The 14,986-nt window shown below is 49.8% G+C and overlaps 1 protein-coding gene across 2 annotated transcripts in view; it reads left to right on the forward strand.

Annotated features, from left to right (window-relative positions):
- The window catches only part of SMG6 (SMG6 nonsense mediated mRNA decay factor), a 90,342-nt gene that overhangs the window by 871 nt on the left and 74,485 nt on the right, over nucleotides 1–14,986 (forward strand). For both annotated transcript variants that reach the window (XM_042829920.1, XM_042829921.1), the window contains exons 2-8: nucleotides 178–1,942; nucleotides 3,429–3,621; nucleotides 4,318–4,428; nucleotides 5,190–5,296; nucleotides 6,393–6,471; nucleotides 7,710–7,820; nucleotides 8,468–8,680. In XM_042829920.1, the coding sequence (XP_042685854.1) occupies nucleotides 178–1,942; nucleotides 3,429–3,621; nucleotides 4,318–4,428; nucleotides 5,190–5,296; nucleotides 6,393–6,471; nucleotides 7,710–7,820; nucleotides 8,468–8,680 (2,579 nt within the window). The remainder of the gene's footprint in view (nucleotides 1–177; nucleotides 1,943–3,428; nucleotides 3,622–4,317; nucleotides 4,429–5,189; nucleotides 5,297–6,392; nucleotides 6,472–7,709; nucleotides 7,821–8,467; nucleotides 8,681–14,986) is intronic.

Below are 14,986 nucleotides of genomic sequence, written 5' to 3' on the forward strand. Positions count from 1 at the left end.
TTGACACAGGTGGTGAAGTCACCACCCTGGAGGTGTTCCAGAGCCGTGGAGTTGTGGCTCTTGGGGATGTGGTTTCTTCAGTGGGTGTGGTGGGGGTGGGCCGATGGTTGGATTTGATGATGTCAGAGATCTTCTCCAGCCTTAGCATTCCCATGTTTTTCTCTATTTTTTTCCTAGAAAACATGAAAGAGGTGAAGGAGCCACGGCATCGCAAGGACAACAGGCGCCCAGATCTGGAGATTTACAAGCCTGGCCTCTCCCGATTGAGGAGCAAACTTGTGCCACCAAAGCACGAGGCCTCTGAGGAGAGGAGCGGAGCTGAGGAAGGCAAGGGGGAGAATGGCCCTTCAGGAGGAGGGTCCTTCAGGAGAAGGGCCTCCAGTCATGGAGATCTTCAGCATGGTGACAGCCACAACCAGAATGGTCCTTCACTGGGAAACGACGAGGCAGAGGTTAAAGGTGATCTTCAGAGCCAGGAGAACTTGTGCACGCCGCGTGCTGTGGATGAGTGTTGTGCCAAGACCACGAGGAGAATCAAGAAGCCGGACCAGCAGATCTATCAGCCAGGGAAGCGCCTGCATTTGGTTGCTAAAGAAGTCGCCCTACGGTTGGCTACTGAGGAAATGACCTCTAAAGTGGAACAGCTGAGAGTTGAAGGTGGTGAAGAGGCCGAGAAAGGTTCTGCAGAAGATAACAACAGGAAAACCAAGTCAAACAAAGAGGACAGAGAGGGAAACCAGGCAGGGGACGGAGTGAAATCCTCTAGGACGGATAAAGGAAGACGACTAGAGCGAAGTGACAGGGTGAGGAGGGCACACGATGAAGTGATGCAGGGGAAGCTGGGCACTACCAAGCGGTACTCCCGCTCTGACAAGCGGCGGAGCCGATACCGCACGTGCAGCACGAGCTCAGCTGGAAGCAACAACAGTGTAGATGGAGCCCCGCTGGTGGATGGGATGGAGAGACGGCAGGAGCGTGCTAGAATACGTCCTAGGAAGCAGCTCTCTGCGTCCTCCACTGACTCCTTGGATGATGACAGAATCGATGAGGCAGAAGCGTATGTCTCTAACAGAATTTCAGACAGGAAAAAGCGTTCAGAGCAGAGTCGAGCTTCTAGGAGTGAGAGTGAGTGGAGCAGCAACGGCAGGGAAGTCAAGGGACACTTCCGAGTCACTTTTGACAGCAAGACTATGAACAGGGATGTCATTCTAGCGGACACAGATAAAAAAAAGCCCCTGAAGGCTTTTTCTGGTTGCAACGACTCGGAGACTCTGGAGGCGAGGAGCCAGAGCAGAGAGCCCCAGGGGAGGGGCCGTGGGATTCTGTTCCTGCCTGCCAACACAGACCTGTCTGCCTGCTCTGTGGGCTCCTCTGAACCCAGTCACCCTGGGCCCCGGCTGCTGCTGGGCGGTGCTGGCAGTAAGGGCTCCCGAAGCCGGGGCCGAGGTGGCACCGCTCGCAGGTTGTGGGACCCCAACAACCCGGACCAAAAACCCGCCCTGAAAAGCCAAACCCCCCAGCTTCACTTCCTAGACACGGATGATGAAGTGAGTCCCACCTCCTGGGGGGAAGCCCGCCAGGCCCAGACGTCCTATTATAAGTTCCAAAACTCTGACAACCCCTACTATTACCCTCGGGCTGCCGGCCAAGCTCCTCAGTATCCTTACGGCGGGTACTCCCTGCAGTATCCAATGGGTCCAAGCAATGGTGTGTACCCAGGAGCCTTTTACCCCGGGTACCCTGGCCAGACAGGGCAGTACATGTGCGGCCCGCTCACCCCAGCACCTCTGAGTCCTGAGATGGAGCAGCAGATGCGGAACATGCAGCAGCAGGAGCTCAGCAAACTCCTCCGTGAGGCTGGGAACCAGGAGCAGCAGCTCAGCAATCTGCTTTCCAGAGACCGCATCAGCCCCGAGGGGCTGGAGAAGATGGCCCAGCTGAGGTTTGTGGCTGAGTCGTTTCAAGAGTAAATTCCTACCAGAGCTGTTGTCCGTGATGTTTTCTCACTGGGGATCTGGGGGATGGGGAACATTGATATCTGAGGGATTGGGGCTATAGTTCACTATCTCATGATGTGCTGGGGGGTGTTAATCATGTGCCAGGGGTGTCTGGATATCAGAAAGAAACTGTGAGCAATTATCTCTTTAGCTTAGGCTGAGGGTTAAATTGTGGCTCCTCATGGTTGGGCCTGTGCTGACGGCACATAGGGGAGCAGGACAAGCACCTGCTGCAGTTCTTGGGTTCTTCTTGCTGGAGCTGGGCTCTCTTGGCTCCAGGTCTCTCACGTGCTTTTGGTATTTGCTGGTGTACTTTTGCCTTATTACCAGTCTTTGATTGCTGATTTGCACTGATGGCTTCAGCACGGCAGCTCTCAACTTGTGCTTGCAAAGTGTTATGTGGATTCCTGGTGCTGTGTGGCAGTGACAGCACTTTCTAAGTGCCACTAGTTTTGTTGTTGACACTGTTCAGCCCTGTGACATATGGCAGTCCACTGGGGATGGCCTGGTGAGGGCAGCCTAGCAAGAGGAAAGTGACTCTGGCACTCTGGAGGGCAGTTAACATGACTGGAGCAAGTTTCTACTTGGCATCTACAACATTTACGTGTGGTCTTTGGGGCTTCTCTGGAGGCTTATTTCAGAGCTGACTGGCAGTAAATCTGGCAGCTGAGCTCTTTTCAGGGCTTGTTCTGCATTTGAGGGACTCGCAGTACAGACCACAGAGAGGGGATATGTGTGCACTGGTAACAGCACTGGAGGTTTCAGGTTAGGATGAGAGAGGCTGTGCTGCTATGGCTGGTGGGGGCTGCCCTTCCCCGGAGCACAGGTTCAGTTGGTCCTTGCCCTGCAGCAGCTTGTATCCATTTCATCAAATTGTGTGTGGGAGTTCTGTTCCAGTGTCTGGGCTGAGCTCTTGTTAGTTGGTGAGGGGAACGTGGTTTGTTATTCCAGCATGCATTTTGGCCGCACAAAGTGATACGCAGGGCACTGTAATGGCAAGATCTCTTGCTCTTAGGTGCTTTGTGTGCTTGTTCCTGGCCCTTAGTAGCTAGGCTTTGTGGTTGGAAGCAGAAGAAGCCTGGCAGTGTATACTGTTTTCTGTAGTAGGTAATTAGGTCTTGCTCTTCCCGGAGGCAGAGCTTTAGCAGAGCCTCTTTGCTCTTTGGTGAGTCCTAATCCTTTTTTACGCATGCAGAAAGAGAGAGATGGTCCTTTCAATTTGCTCTGCTGGAGCAGAAGGGGTGTTTGGTTGCAAGAACTTCCATCTCTTTCGAGGGCATGTGTGGAAGCATCCATTTGCCATAGCGTGTGAGCCAAGCCAACTGCTGACATCTCATGCCTGCAGGATGAGAAGCAGCAGGTGGTTCAGCACGTGCTCCCTGCCTGCTCTGCCAGGCTGCTGTGTCGACCACTGATCGTGTCTCACTCTAGGGTGGAGATGCTGCAGCTGTACGAGCGGTGCATTTTGATGGATATCGAGTTCTCTGATACCCAGAATGTGGACCAGCTGCTGTGGAAGAACGCCTTCTACCAAGTGATTGAGAAATTCCGGCAGCTCCTCAAGGATCCTCTGGGGGAAAACGCCCAAGAAATTCGGAACAAACTTCTCCAACTTCTAGATGAGGTAGGAGGAGAGAAAAACCCCCAGGCTTTGCTAAACTTTTGACTGGTTGGTGTTTAGAACAGGTTGGTATAGCTGGACAACGAGCTAGCCTTTGTGGTCCTGCTTATTGCTACGTGTGCCTAAGGCCATGCTTAAGCAAAAAGAATGCACAGACAGATTACAATTTAGTGCAGCAAGTGTTGGTCCAGGTGGATATTTGTTATAATTTAAACCAGGCTTGCTTTGGCGTGTTCTGTTTTGATGAGAGATTGATTTAAGCTAAAATGAGCTAAGCATCCTTAAATGGAAAGAAACAAGAACATTCACAGAGGTGTTTGTGCTATCTTTATCAAATTTGCTGAAAAGTCATGCTGTTAGGCACTCAGCTCAGTTTACTCATTGTAGAAGGGAGGCTGACAAATCCAGGAGGATGTGTTTTACAGAATTATGTTGGCAGAAAGGAACTACTGGAAGGCTTCTGTCCAACCTCTTGTTGGAGCAGGACTGTGGCTAACACAAAATCAGGTCAGCCTTGACTTTGTCTAGCTCAGCCCTAAAAAAAACTGAAGCTGGAGATCCTCTTGCCTTATTGCTTTCTGAAGAGAGCAGCACAAACCAGAGGGAGAAGGACCTTTCCTGCAGTAACTAAAGGACAGTGTTAAGATTTTCTGCTTGTCTTTGGAAAAATGGGAACGACCAAATACATGTGTTCTGCAGGGCACTTCCTTTTTTGATGGCTTACTCCAGAAGCTGCAGGTGTCATACCAGTTCAAGCTGGAGGACTACATGGATGGGATGGCCATCCGCTGCAAGCCTCTGCGGAAAATGGTAGGTTGGCTTTCTCCTGGAGTCTTCTCCTCCTGTGAGTGGTGTGCTGTGTGCTGGACCCAGCACTCAGCGTGCTGCCCTTGCCAAGAGGTGGGCAGCTGTAGTCTGAACAGACAGCAGAGTGTTTGCAGGCAATCTCAGCTGTTAGAGAACATGTTGAACTAACTCCAGTGTATGAACATTGCTCAGCTTCCTTTGCAAAGAAAGAACTTGTCTTTTTGTATCGTCTCTTTGACTAGGGCTAATCAGGAGAAGGCAGTGTCAGAGGTACCCCGGCTTGGCCTTAGATACTGAACAGCTCATACTTCTGTATATGGAATTCAGAATAATGAATGAGGAAGGCTAGCAGTTGGGCTCTCTGACACATGACAGTGATTGCCCTGAGCTGTGAGTGCAGGTGTGAGAACAGTTGGAAGAGGACATTTTAGTCAAGCTCCATTCCCAGAGAGATGTGTTTGTTTTAACCAGTTCATCTTCCTCGCATTTCTCTTGGACTGAATGAACCACAGATTCTGAAACCTACTTCCTCTGAGCGAGAGCTAGGATGTTGTGTAAGGGAGTAGGTATTTGGGGGGTTGGGTTGCCTTTACTAATGCTGAACCAGTGCCACTGAGCCTTGTTTAATTTTGCAGCCTTTGTTTGTGACCTTCAGTTTGTCAGCGACCTCCTCTTAGCTCCTCACCATCCCCATGAACTCGCAGGGTGTTTAGGTGAGTTGGGATGTGCAGCTCCCAACTGAACAACTGAATGCTTTCTTTCAGGTGAAGTATGCACTGATCAGTGCCCAGAGGTGTATGATTTGTCAAGGGGACATTTGCAGATACAGAGAACAAGCAAACGATACGGCAAACTATGGAAAGGCACGCAGGTATTGTGTTCTTCACCCCAGGGCTGAGCAAAGCTCCTCTTCTATCTAGTTACGAGGGATGCATCTCATTTCATGCTTAAGCTTGCCTCTAACCAAAGGAGTCTTTTCATGCCTCCTTCTTGTACTGCAGTCCTGTGTAACTTAAAGGTATAGTGTGAACTGCTTTTCTATCCAAAATCAACCCAGCAGATCCATCTTCCTCCAGCTGTGTGTTGTGGAAGTCGTCCTGTGCTGATCCTGCAGCAGGGAGTGTTCATGCCTCTGAGGCTGGCAAACTGATATATTTTCTGCTAGCTTCCCAGCTAGGAGAGATTCCCATATGTGCCCGTATGTTCTGACTGCATCAGAAGTTATTGGCACCTGTTGCTTCCTATCACTCTTGTTTTGCCTGGCATGCAGTCCTTCTTCCTGATCTTTTTTATTTTCCTGGAGCAAAGAGTGGTAGTGAGCAATTGAGCCCAGCATGGGGCCCTGAAACCCATGGAAGGTTGAAACAGGGTGGGGAAAGCTGCCTGTTTGTGAAGTGCACTGATATCTTACAGGGCTGGAAGGAGCACAGCGTGTTCATTATGCATCTGAACAGTGTTGACAGATTTGTGTGGCATGAAATAAGCTGGATAATACAACTGAGGGGATATAGGAGGGAGGAATGGGCTGCATCTTAATGGATGCCACTTCTTCTGGGATAATTAAATAATGAGCTAAGCAGCCAGGAAGATTTGATCCCAGCTGCCAAAAAGGCTAAAAAGGGGGAGGAGAAAAAAGTGTCTGCAAATAGCCTGTTTTCTGCCTGAGGCTGCACTGGAGACAACACTTAGTGGAGCTGGCTAAATGCTCATCTTCAGGCTGAGCCAAGAACATTTCTTTCTCCAGCTGTGTCTGCCTCTCCCTCTTGTCCTGTGCCCTGGCTCTGCCTCTCTGTGCTGGGTACAGACTTACTAGCTGTGCACACTCATGCAGGCAGAGGGCACTTGTGCAAAGGGCCTGTTCAGTGCTGGGCTGCCAGTGCTGCAGAGGGAGCTTTGTGCCCTCTATGGTGAGGAAGACAACCTGATGTCCTTTCAGTAACTTTTCCCCTGCTTCTTTCATTCCTCAGCTGGTACCTGAAGGCTCAACAAATTGCTCCCAAAAACGGCCGCCCATACAACCAGCTGGCACTGCTGGCCATCTACACGGTAAGACGTTCATCATACAAAGATGTAGCAAGCACAGGAAGAGGCTCAGGGAAGGCTGTGGGATTCCATCTGGTGGAGGAAGACATTGTTTAAGGCAGCACTTCCAGATGTTTTTTGTTTTTTGTTTTTTTTTAATTAATAAAAAAAAGCAGAGTTGATGGCAGGGTGTGTTCGGTGGATTCCAGCTGTTGGTTCCTGGCTGCTTTGCTAGATACACATTACTGCCCCAGGCTATCTGCGTTTTTGGGACTGCTCTGTGAGCTGATGAGAAAGCACTTGCATTGCAAGTGGGCTACATTTAAGGTTTTGCATGAGATTTTTATACTTGACTACTCTAAGTGACATCAACATGCAGCTTTAGTTTTGCTGGCTCCTCTAGCCATGCAGGAAAGCTTGTTTCAAGGAAGTTTTACAGCAGATAATGGGGGCATCAGCCTGGGGCATGGGGGCTGGTAAGGATCTCATTTACAATACTGAAAAGACTTTTTTGGAATACTAGTTCAGAACTGCATGGGTTAGAAATGCAGTTTCCTTGTGGCTGGGAATGACTTTTCTGACTCCGCAAGTGGGACAGAAGGCTGCCAAGTATCCTGCCCTGCTGTGGTGTTCTGTAAGGCCCTAAATGGCTGTGGGTCTCCATGGTATAAAGACTCAAGGAGTGATGTCTTACAGTGTTCCCTGTGGCAGGGCTGTGGGAGAACAGATGCTGAGAGGTGGCTCGAGTGGCAGACTGAGATAAGGAGGCATCTTTCACCACAGGCAGGAGTCTGGCAAAACTTCCTGTATTCATGGACCTCTGTGGAGTAATTTCCATATTCATGACAATGTTGAAAGGAGGTGTTTGTTTTTTTTTTTTTCCAAACTGTCAGGAATTCAGAATTTATGCTGATGCCCTTTGTTGCTATGTCTGCTGAGAGATTTTTGTGTGAGCTTCTGGCTTGCTGGCTTCTGTAGCAACCTCAGGGTTAGAGCAAGCAGGTCTGCAAGCTGTCCTGTCAGCTGCCCTCCCTAACCCTGGTGAAATACTTGTGCTGAATGTTGTAGGTAGTCGTGAATGTGGATGGAGAAGGGTCCAGCTTGTTTGTAGGACTGCTCTTACTCTGTGAATATCTGTCTCCCAGGCACTGTTGAGGGAGAAGGAAAGTGTATTGAACGACATGGGAAGTGAATGGCGTGGGGGCTTTGCCCTGAGTTTCCCAGAATGAATGCCAGCTCTGAGTCTGGTTGTGTTTTTGCAGAGGAGAAAGCTGGATGCTGTCTACTACTACATGCGCAGTCTGGCAGCTAGTAACCCCATCCTCACAGCCAAGGAGAGCCTCATGAGTCTGTTTGAAGAGACAAAACGCAAGGTGAGTCTTGGAGCCGGGCTGTGGGATGCTGCAGCTGCCTGAGCTGACCCACAGCTGGAGAGCTGCAACCTGGGGAGAAGGTGATGGTGGTTTTTGGTCTTGGAGTTTTACGAGTATTACTTGTAAGCAATTCCATGTTGGAAGATAAAGAAAGCCTTCCAAATGATGGTATCTTTCTGCCTCTCCACAGTCTGATTTTGGGGTTGCTTAGGCAGCTGAATCTCTTAATTCTGTGTCACAAACTAAAACAGCTGAGCTCAGTAAGGGCTGGAGGTCGCTGTGGTTTGCAGCGTGGCCTCAGCATGCAATTTGATCATTGCCTTATTCCATAGGTGTCCCACAGAGGTGGGAAGGAGAAGCTGCAATTTGTGCCTCAAATCAAAAATGCAGTGTGTTGACTGTTAAACACTGCTAGGAACTGGATGCAGCTTTACTTACCCATTGAGCAATCAGTTAAAAAAAAATATATATATATATAATAATCTCTCATCTGCACTCTCCTGTAGTGTCAGCAACCAAATTCTGGACTGTCAGTGAGTTACTGTGGTTTTTAAGCTGGGACAAGAGCCAGTTTCTCCGTGTAAATAAAATGATATATTTCTTGAACTTTTATCCCTGGGTGATCTAACCGTGTCCTATCTGCACAGGCAGAGCAGATGGAGCACAAGAAGCACCAGGTGCTGGAGCTGAGCCCCAGCCATCGAGGGAAGGGCAAGAAGTCCACGTTGCGACAAGTTGGAGACGATGGCACGCGGCTGGAGATCTGGATCCATCCTTCCCACCCCCGCTCCTCTCAGGGCCACGAATCCGGCAGAGATTCTGAGCAGGACAATGGTCTTGGGAACCTCAGCCCCAGCGATGTGAGTAGTGCAGGAGGCGGCTGCTGGCTTTGGTGTCATGTGTTTGGAATGCAGTGGAATGACACTGGATCTGTTTTGCTTTCCTGTTGCTAAATTTTCCAGTGTTTTGGCTTCCCCTATGGGAGCTGTGCCTGGGTCAGGCTGAGGAGTTGGTGACCTCGTGCCTCTCATGTTTAAAGCATGTTGTTACCATCCATTTCTTGGCAGCGTGCGCTGGTGTGGCTGATATGGAATAGGAGAGGCACAAACAGAAGAAGCAGAAAATGCCTCTTGTGGAGGCTCTAACTTGGGTGAGGTTGCCGGTGGGAAATGAGGTCAGATGCTGGAGACCAGGGTTAATGGTGACCAAGTAGCTCTACTGCATGTAATGGAAGCGGGTCATTTGTCCCATTGCCAGGTGGTTGGAAGTTTGCATTGGGGATGTGAAAACTGCGGTTTGAATTTCCAGGGTATGTGTTGTATTTGCATTGCTTGTTCTGCTGAGAGGCCAGACTCTCTCGTTCCTTCTGTAAGGATTAAAAATGTGACTGACAGCATCCCTCATCGGTCTGTTTGAGCTGTGTACCTTATAAAAGGAGCCTGAGTGAACTCTGTTTGTCAGGCACTGGAATGTAGGCAAAGACAATGATGGTTGGAAGCTCATTCTCTAGGAATCCTCACACTGCTTTGGCACATGCGGCCTGCAAGAGGACTTGCCAGGGAGCTCTGGACTGCCTGTCCTAAAATGGCTGTTAAGGATGTGAGTTTAGCAGAACTGGGAAGGCCTTCTCTGCATACTGTGAGGCCCAGAGCTTCTCAAATATGATTGCACTTTTATAACGAGTTTGTGACTTCAGCTGGGTGGAACTGGGGCGAAGTCTTAGGGCTTTGGAAGATAAGCTCTGGCACAGTGCAGCAGCATTTTTTGGATGTTACTGCCCTCGGTTGTTTTCCCTCTCCTCAGCTTCTCTTCTGGAGACCTTTGCTGCCTCAGCATCATTGAAAGGAATGTGCCAAGCTTTAGGGTTTCCATAAATCACTGATGCAGAGCTTTTATATAAAATGCTGTGAGTGTTTTTGAGGCACTGGGAGTTTCTCTTCTGCAGTACTGCCATGTGGGGTAGTGTAGCCTCTAGCAAAGTGGGGGGCAGTGATGTTTGGTCATTTACAGTGTGATGATGTTTGCTCGAGCTTGCTCTTGGTCTGTGCTGTGAGCGCTGTGCTGGCAATGCATGTTCAGATCTCACAGCTGATTACTACCCTTACTCTTCATCAGTTTGAAATATTGGCTCATGGAAAGGTTCTCTCACTGGCTCTGAGAGGCTGCAAACCAGAAACACAAAGGCAAAAGGGCAGGGGGAGTGGAGGATGCGGGTTTGGGCGCTGTGTTCTTTGCAGCCGAGATTTTTCTGCTCGGGCTGCAGTGCACCATTCCACTCATGTTGGTGGTGCAGCTGTTTGTGGAGCTGAACTGTGAGTGTGTCACCAAACTGACCTGGATTGAAAGTAACCAGGTGAGGAAGAAATCTTACATCTGCATCACTCCCGAAGTTCCCGTGTGCTGGGAGCCGGATAAAAAGCTGCAGCACGGAGCAAAGCAAAGGAGTCTTTTCTGTGCTTTCAAGGGGCTGGAGAGAAGCTGAGGAACCTGCTTGTTGCCACTGTGTGGCACTGTTTGGCCTCGGAAGGCCCTGCGTGGGCCAGAGGAGGCAGCAGCCTCGGACCTGGCAGCGCCTCTGCCTCCAGCAGATGCGTTCCCCATGCGGGCTGGGGCAGAAGGGAACTGCTCTTCTCCCAGGGGAAGTGTGCCAGTGTTTGCATGTCATCATAGGGAAATGAGTCTAAACTGTGTCCTTGCCTCCTGGTACCTTCCTTGGTGGTTTTAGCCCTTGAAAAGGCTGAAGCTGTGTTCTTTCATCTATTCTGACATTTGAGACCTGCAGGTGGCTCCTCAGGCATCAGCTGTTGCTGAGCCAAAGAATGGAATTGTATAGGATAAAGTGGGTAAGTGTTCAGCTTTCAGGAGCAGGTACAACGTAATCATAGAACCCAACAGATCTGACTGCATTCAGGCAGAGGTGTGGGGGGAGGCTGGGCAGGGAGATGCTGAATGCATCTCTCCTGGAACCTGCACATCTGCACACTGTACCTGTCAGAGTCTGCTCCGTGTTATGGTGCTGTGGTGCTTTTCTTTTTTGTTTTTTTTTCCTCTTTCTGTAGCCCTGTGTAAAAACAGAAGCATCACAGCTTTATTTCAGGGTTAGAAGTGAACTGAAAGGAGTAAATAAGGTGTGACCGCAAGGCTGCAGAAGGGCGGTTCATGCTGCAGCTATCACTGTGACGAAGGCTGGCAGTGTGCAGGGCTGGCAATTTGCCTTGGCACTTGGTTCAGGTAGAGGATTGGTGTAGCTGCTGCTTCCACTGTTTGCTATGTCGTGTAATTGTAGGTAGATGGAGAACTGGAAGCATGTGCTGCCTATCTACACCGAGGGCTGTGCATCTTCCCAGTAACCATTTGGCAGTGCTGGCATGGAGGACATGGGACAAAGCAAGCAGGAGAAGTGTTTGGGTTGCAGCCTCCCATTTTGTGGTTGGGGTTTGTCCGTTATGTCAGCAGCCTTTTGGAGTTTCATTCTGTTTTTCTTTTGGCTGTTTTCTGTGGTCTTTCATACGTTGTGTGCTTCTAGGTGTGCAGTGATTTGAGAGCTCAGACTGAACCGTTGCCCTGCTTACCTGACTTTGTGTAGGAATTCACTAAGAAGAGCAAAAAAAGGAGACTGAATCAGTGGGCAACTGTATTGGGCAGCCATATAGCTGTAGAGCTGGAGACTGGAGAGCTGAGTCCTACTTATTCTGTGCCACTAGTTTCGTTTGCCTTGGGCCTATATTGATCTTAAACGTGATAGTAGTGTCTGCAGCTTACTGCACGGGCTGTGAGTTGGTAAAGTAAACAGGGCATATGTGCTGTCAGTCTCTTGAGAAAGTGTTAATATTACACTAAGTTTGAGATTTTAATCACCCCTGTCAGGAAACGCTGAGTTACAGTTCCCACAGTTGCAGTTGCCTGCTGCCCGTGCTCTGCAGTAGATGCTTCCTAATGTTATCACGTAGCATGAGTGCACTCATAACGATTACTGCATAGTTGCAGCAGGGATTATGGAAGAGAAGTTTTCCCTTGGCATAACAGTAATTGAATAATAGTTCTCTCCAGATGTCTGAATGCTTTGGAATCGGTAAAGAATGAAGCCTTCCGAGCTCTGTATGAGAGGTCAATCTTGCAGAGCCATCAGAAGGTTGGTAGAGCCACCAAAAGTGCTCCTAGGGAAGTTAAGGCCAGAGTTGAGATCTGTTGTCCCATCTCTGTGCACTGGTGCAGGAACCTTCCTGTTTCTACTCAGCTTGCTGGTAAGGAGCAGAGGTGTTGCTTGTGCCTGGTGCTGGGTGCTCTTGGAGCAACAACCCTTTTTCATAGGATCATAGAACATCCCAAGCTGCAAGGGAGCCATAGCAATCATCATGTCCAAGACCTGGCTCCACACAGGACCATCCAAAATGTGTTGAGGCTGTAAGCAGCGTGTATCTTTGAGTGTTTGTGTTTTATTTCAGGTGAAGGGTGCTGTTTTTCTCAGCTGCTTCCATCTACTAAGTCCTAGCATATGAGATGAGTGTTAAGCATGCAGGGAGATGGTCCACTACCTGAAACCTTCTGGGAGAAGGATGAGGTCACTGTCTTCATAAAGCAGGGGAGATTGTGAGACTTGTTCTTTTTTTTCCTCTAGGTCTGGATTTAGACAACTGAGAACTTATATGACAGTGCCTGCTTGGAGTTATCTTTATGATAGCTTTGGCTGTGATTCTTTTCTTTCATCCTGAGATAAGACATTTGCAAGGATTCTCACTTTCTTTCTTAGTTCTTCTCCTCTGCTTAGCTGTACGTGACACCATTTGTCTGTACACCATGAATGCTACGTTCACTTACACCTCTGCAGCCTATTCATGGTCCAAGGCAGGAGAAAGGCAGTTAGGGAACACCTGTGCTCCTGGGGGCTGTGTAAGGCACTGTCTTGGCGGAGGGCACGTGTCATTAGCTGGGAAAAGAGCTGTCCCAGTCAGCTCCTGCACTTTTCACATCCGTTTTTCCATGGCTGTGTTTGTTGTTTGTCCTCTGCGTCCTTGTTCCTCTTGGGCAGCAGTTGCTCTGGGCTGGCTCCTTCTCACAGCTGGTTTCAGGCAGTGCAGCTTTTCCTCTGGGGTTTTACATCTGGAGAGGAGTGCTGCTAGGGCAGCAGTGGGATCAGACCTTCTGTTTATCCATTACAAGTTTTGGTGGGTGGATTCTGGCCACTGTGTTCCATCAGCGTGTCCTCTGCTGGGGCCAGTCACACTGAGTAACAGTAGTGACCTGTGCTCAGTGCTGGGGTGGCCCTACTGTCACTGCCTGCAGTCCCTAGGAGTGTCTGGTTTGTTAAGAGGCTGCTCTGATGTGAACTGAGCATCTGCGAGCGTGGCCCAGCTTACCTTGTGCAGATACGCCACAGAAGCATCCCTGTTTGAGAGCAGCTCCTTTTGCTCTCAGCTTTTTCATTATACACAACTAGAAGTTAGTGACAGACTGAAGTGGAAATGATGTATTGCTGTCATGATGGCTGCTCTTCCATACAGGTGGACAAGAAGCCACTTGGGAGACTCGTTAATCTGAGGTTCTGCCCCCCATTCTGCTGCCTGGCTGATGGGTCCAGCATGGCTGGGCAGCACTTCTGGCAGTGTGAAAGCACAGGCATGCAATGCAGCAGGCTCTGCATTCACTGCCTGCCTTCCACTCACTGCTGGGATGCAAAGGGTAACCCTGCAGGCTTGCACGGCGCTCTGAAAGCTCACAGGCTAACTTTTGTATGTGTTATTTACACCCAGCATTGCACACATGTGTGGAGAGTGGAGGGAATAGAAACCACGGGACCAGCAGTGCTCTCTGCTGAAGCCTTTTCTCACGCCTGTTACATGTTGGAGCCGCACCAGGGCGGTGACATAGGTGTGTCCCCAAAGGGAGGGGACACAGGAGGTGGGTTTCTCTCACTGCAGGGTATACCCAAGGTCTCACACTGGGGTGGTGGGTCAGGCTGCCATCAGCACCTTTTTTGCAGGAAGGCGGCTGCTCTTAGCTCAGGAAGTTTGTCTACGCTTAGTGATGCTGTCTATGGTCTGGTGCAGAATGGTCCTTGCTGTCAGGGGAGGGCAGTGCTTCCCCTCCAGCCTGCTGCTTGCTGCTCTGTTGCCTTGTATTTGACTAGAAGCTTGGCTGTGCTGCAGTACTCCTCTGAGCCTCCCCTATGGCACAGAGAGAACCTGTGGGGTGGGAACGTTGAATGCTAGCAGCCAACAGAGAGCTGCCCCTCCTTATTCCTGTCCTTTACCCACCACCCACATGAAAAGGCAGCAGGAGATGCCGAATCCCTAATTTTTATGCCCAAAGCAGTACTTGAGAGGGAGAAACCTGGAGTTCCATCTGCCCTGCCCAGCAGCCTCCTTCTCTCACCCCCACAAGCTGGCAGGAAGCAGTTGGGTTTGGTTACTCATTCGTGGAGGTCAGGACTAGGTCTGGGTTTTTTTTTTTCCCCTTTGTGTTTAGGAAACGGTTTACAAACTGTTTTGAGCACGGGGGAGCTGGTAGCGTGCGAAAGAGACTTCTCAGCCTCTTTACTGCTGGACTCATGTTAATTCTCTGCCTTGCCTCCTTTCCTGCAATCTCTTGGTTGGCAGCACGAGTATTTCTGAGTGCTTTCCCCAGCCTGCAACCCCTCCACCTCCTGATACGACCTCAGGTCACCAAACCACCTCGGGGCTTTATTTTTACTCGAGCCGTTTGGTGTCATGCGGTGAGATTGGTTTCTTCCCCCAGCAGTGAGGAGCCTTCAGTGCAGAGGAAGTAAAAGAGTGCCAGGCTGCAGTTGAAACTGGTTAAACACTAAAACCACACTCGTAGCCTCTCTGGGCTTGAGACGTGACATTCAGCCATGCAGCTAGCACTGACATTTTTGCCGACCAGTTGTGCACCCCTCTCTGCTTGCATTTATAGCTTCTTTAGAACTCTGATCTTTTTTAACTTCTAAAACCTCCTCAGCTGTGGTTTATGCGTTAGCAATCCAACCAAAAAAGCACGAGACAGAACAAGACCCTACAGATCTCCCATTGATGCTCGGCACCGCTCTGCTAGAGCTCCCAGAGCTCAGGACTGCTCATAGAGCCTGGTTACCCATAGAACGTGTGTGTGCATGTCATGTAGAACCCATGTGTTGCTTTCCAGCACAACCTGACCTTTTGCCACTGAAC

Source organism: Centrocercus urophasianus, unplaced genomic scaffold, assembly GCF_019232065.1.
Source record: "Centrocercus urophasianus isolate 14NV4802_14NV808 unplaced genomic scaffold, USGS_Curo_1.0 seq_33, whole genome shotgun sequence".
NCBI classification, from domain to species: domain Eukaryota; kingdom Metazoa; phylum Chordata; class Aves; order Galliformes; family Phasianidae; genus Centrocercus; species Centrocercus urophasianus.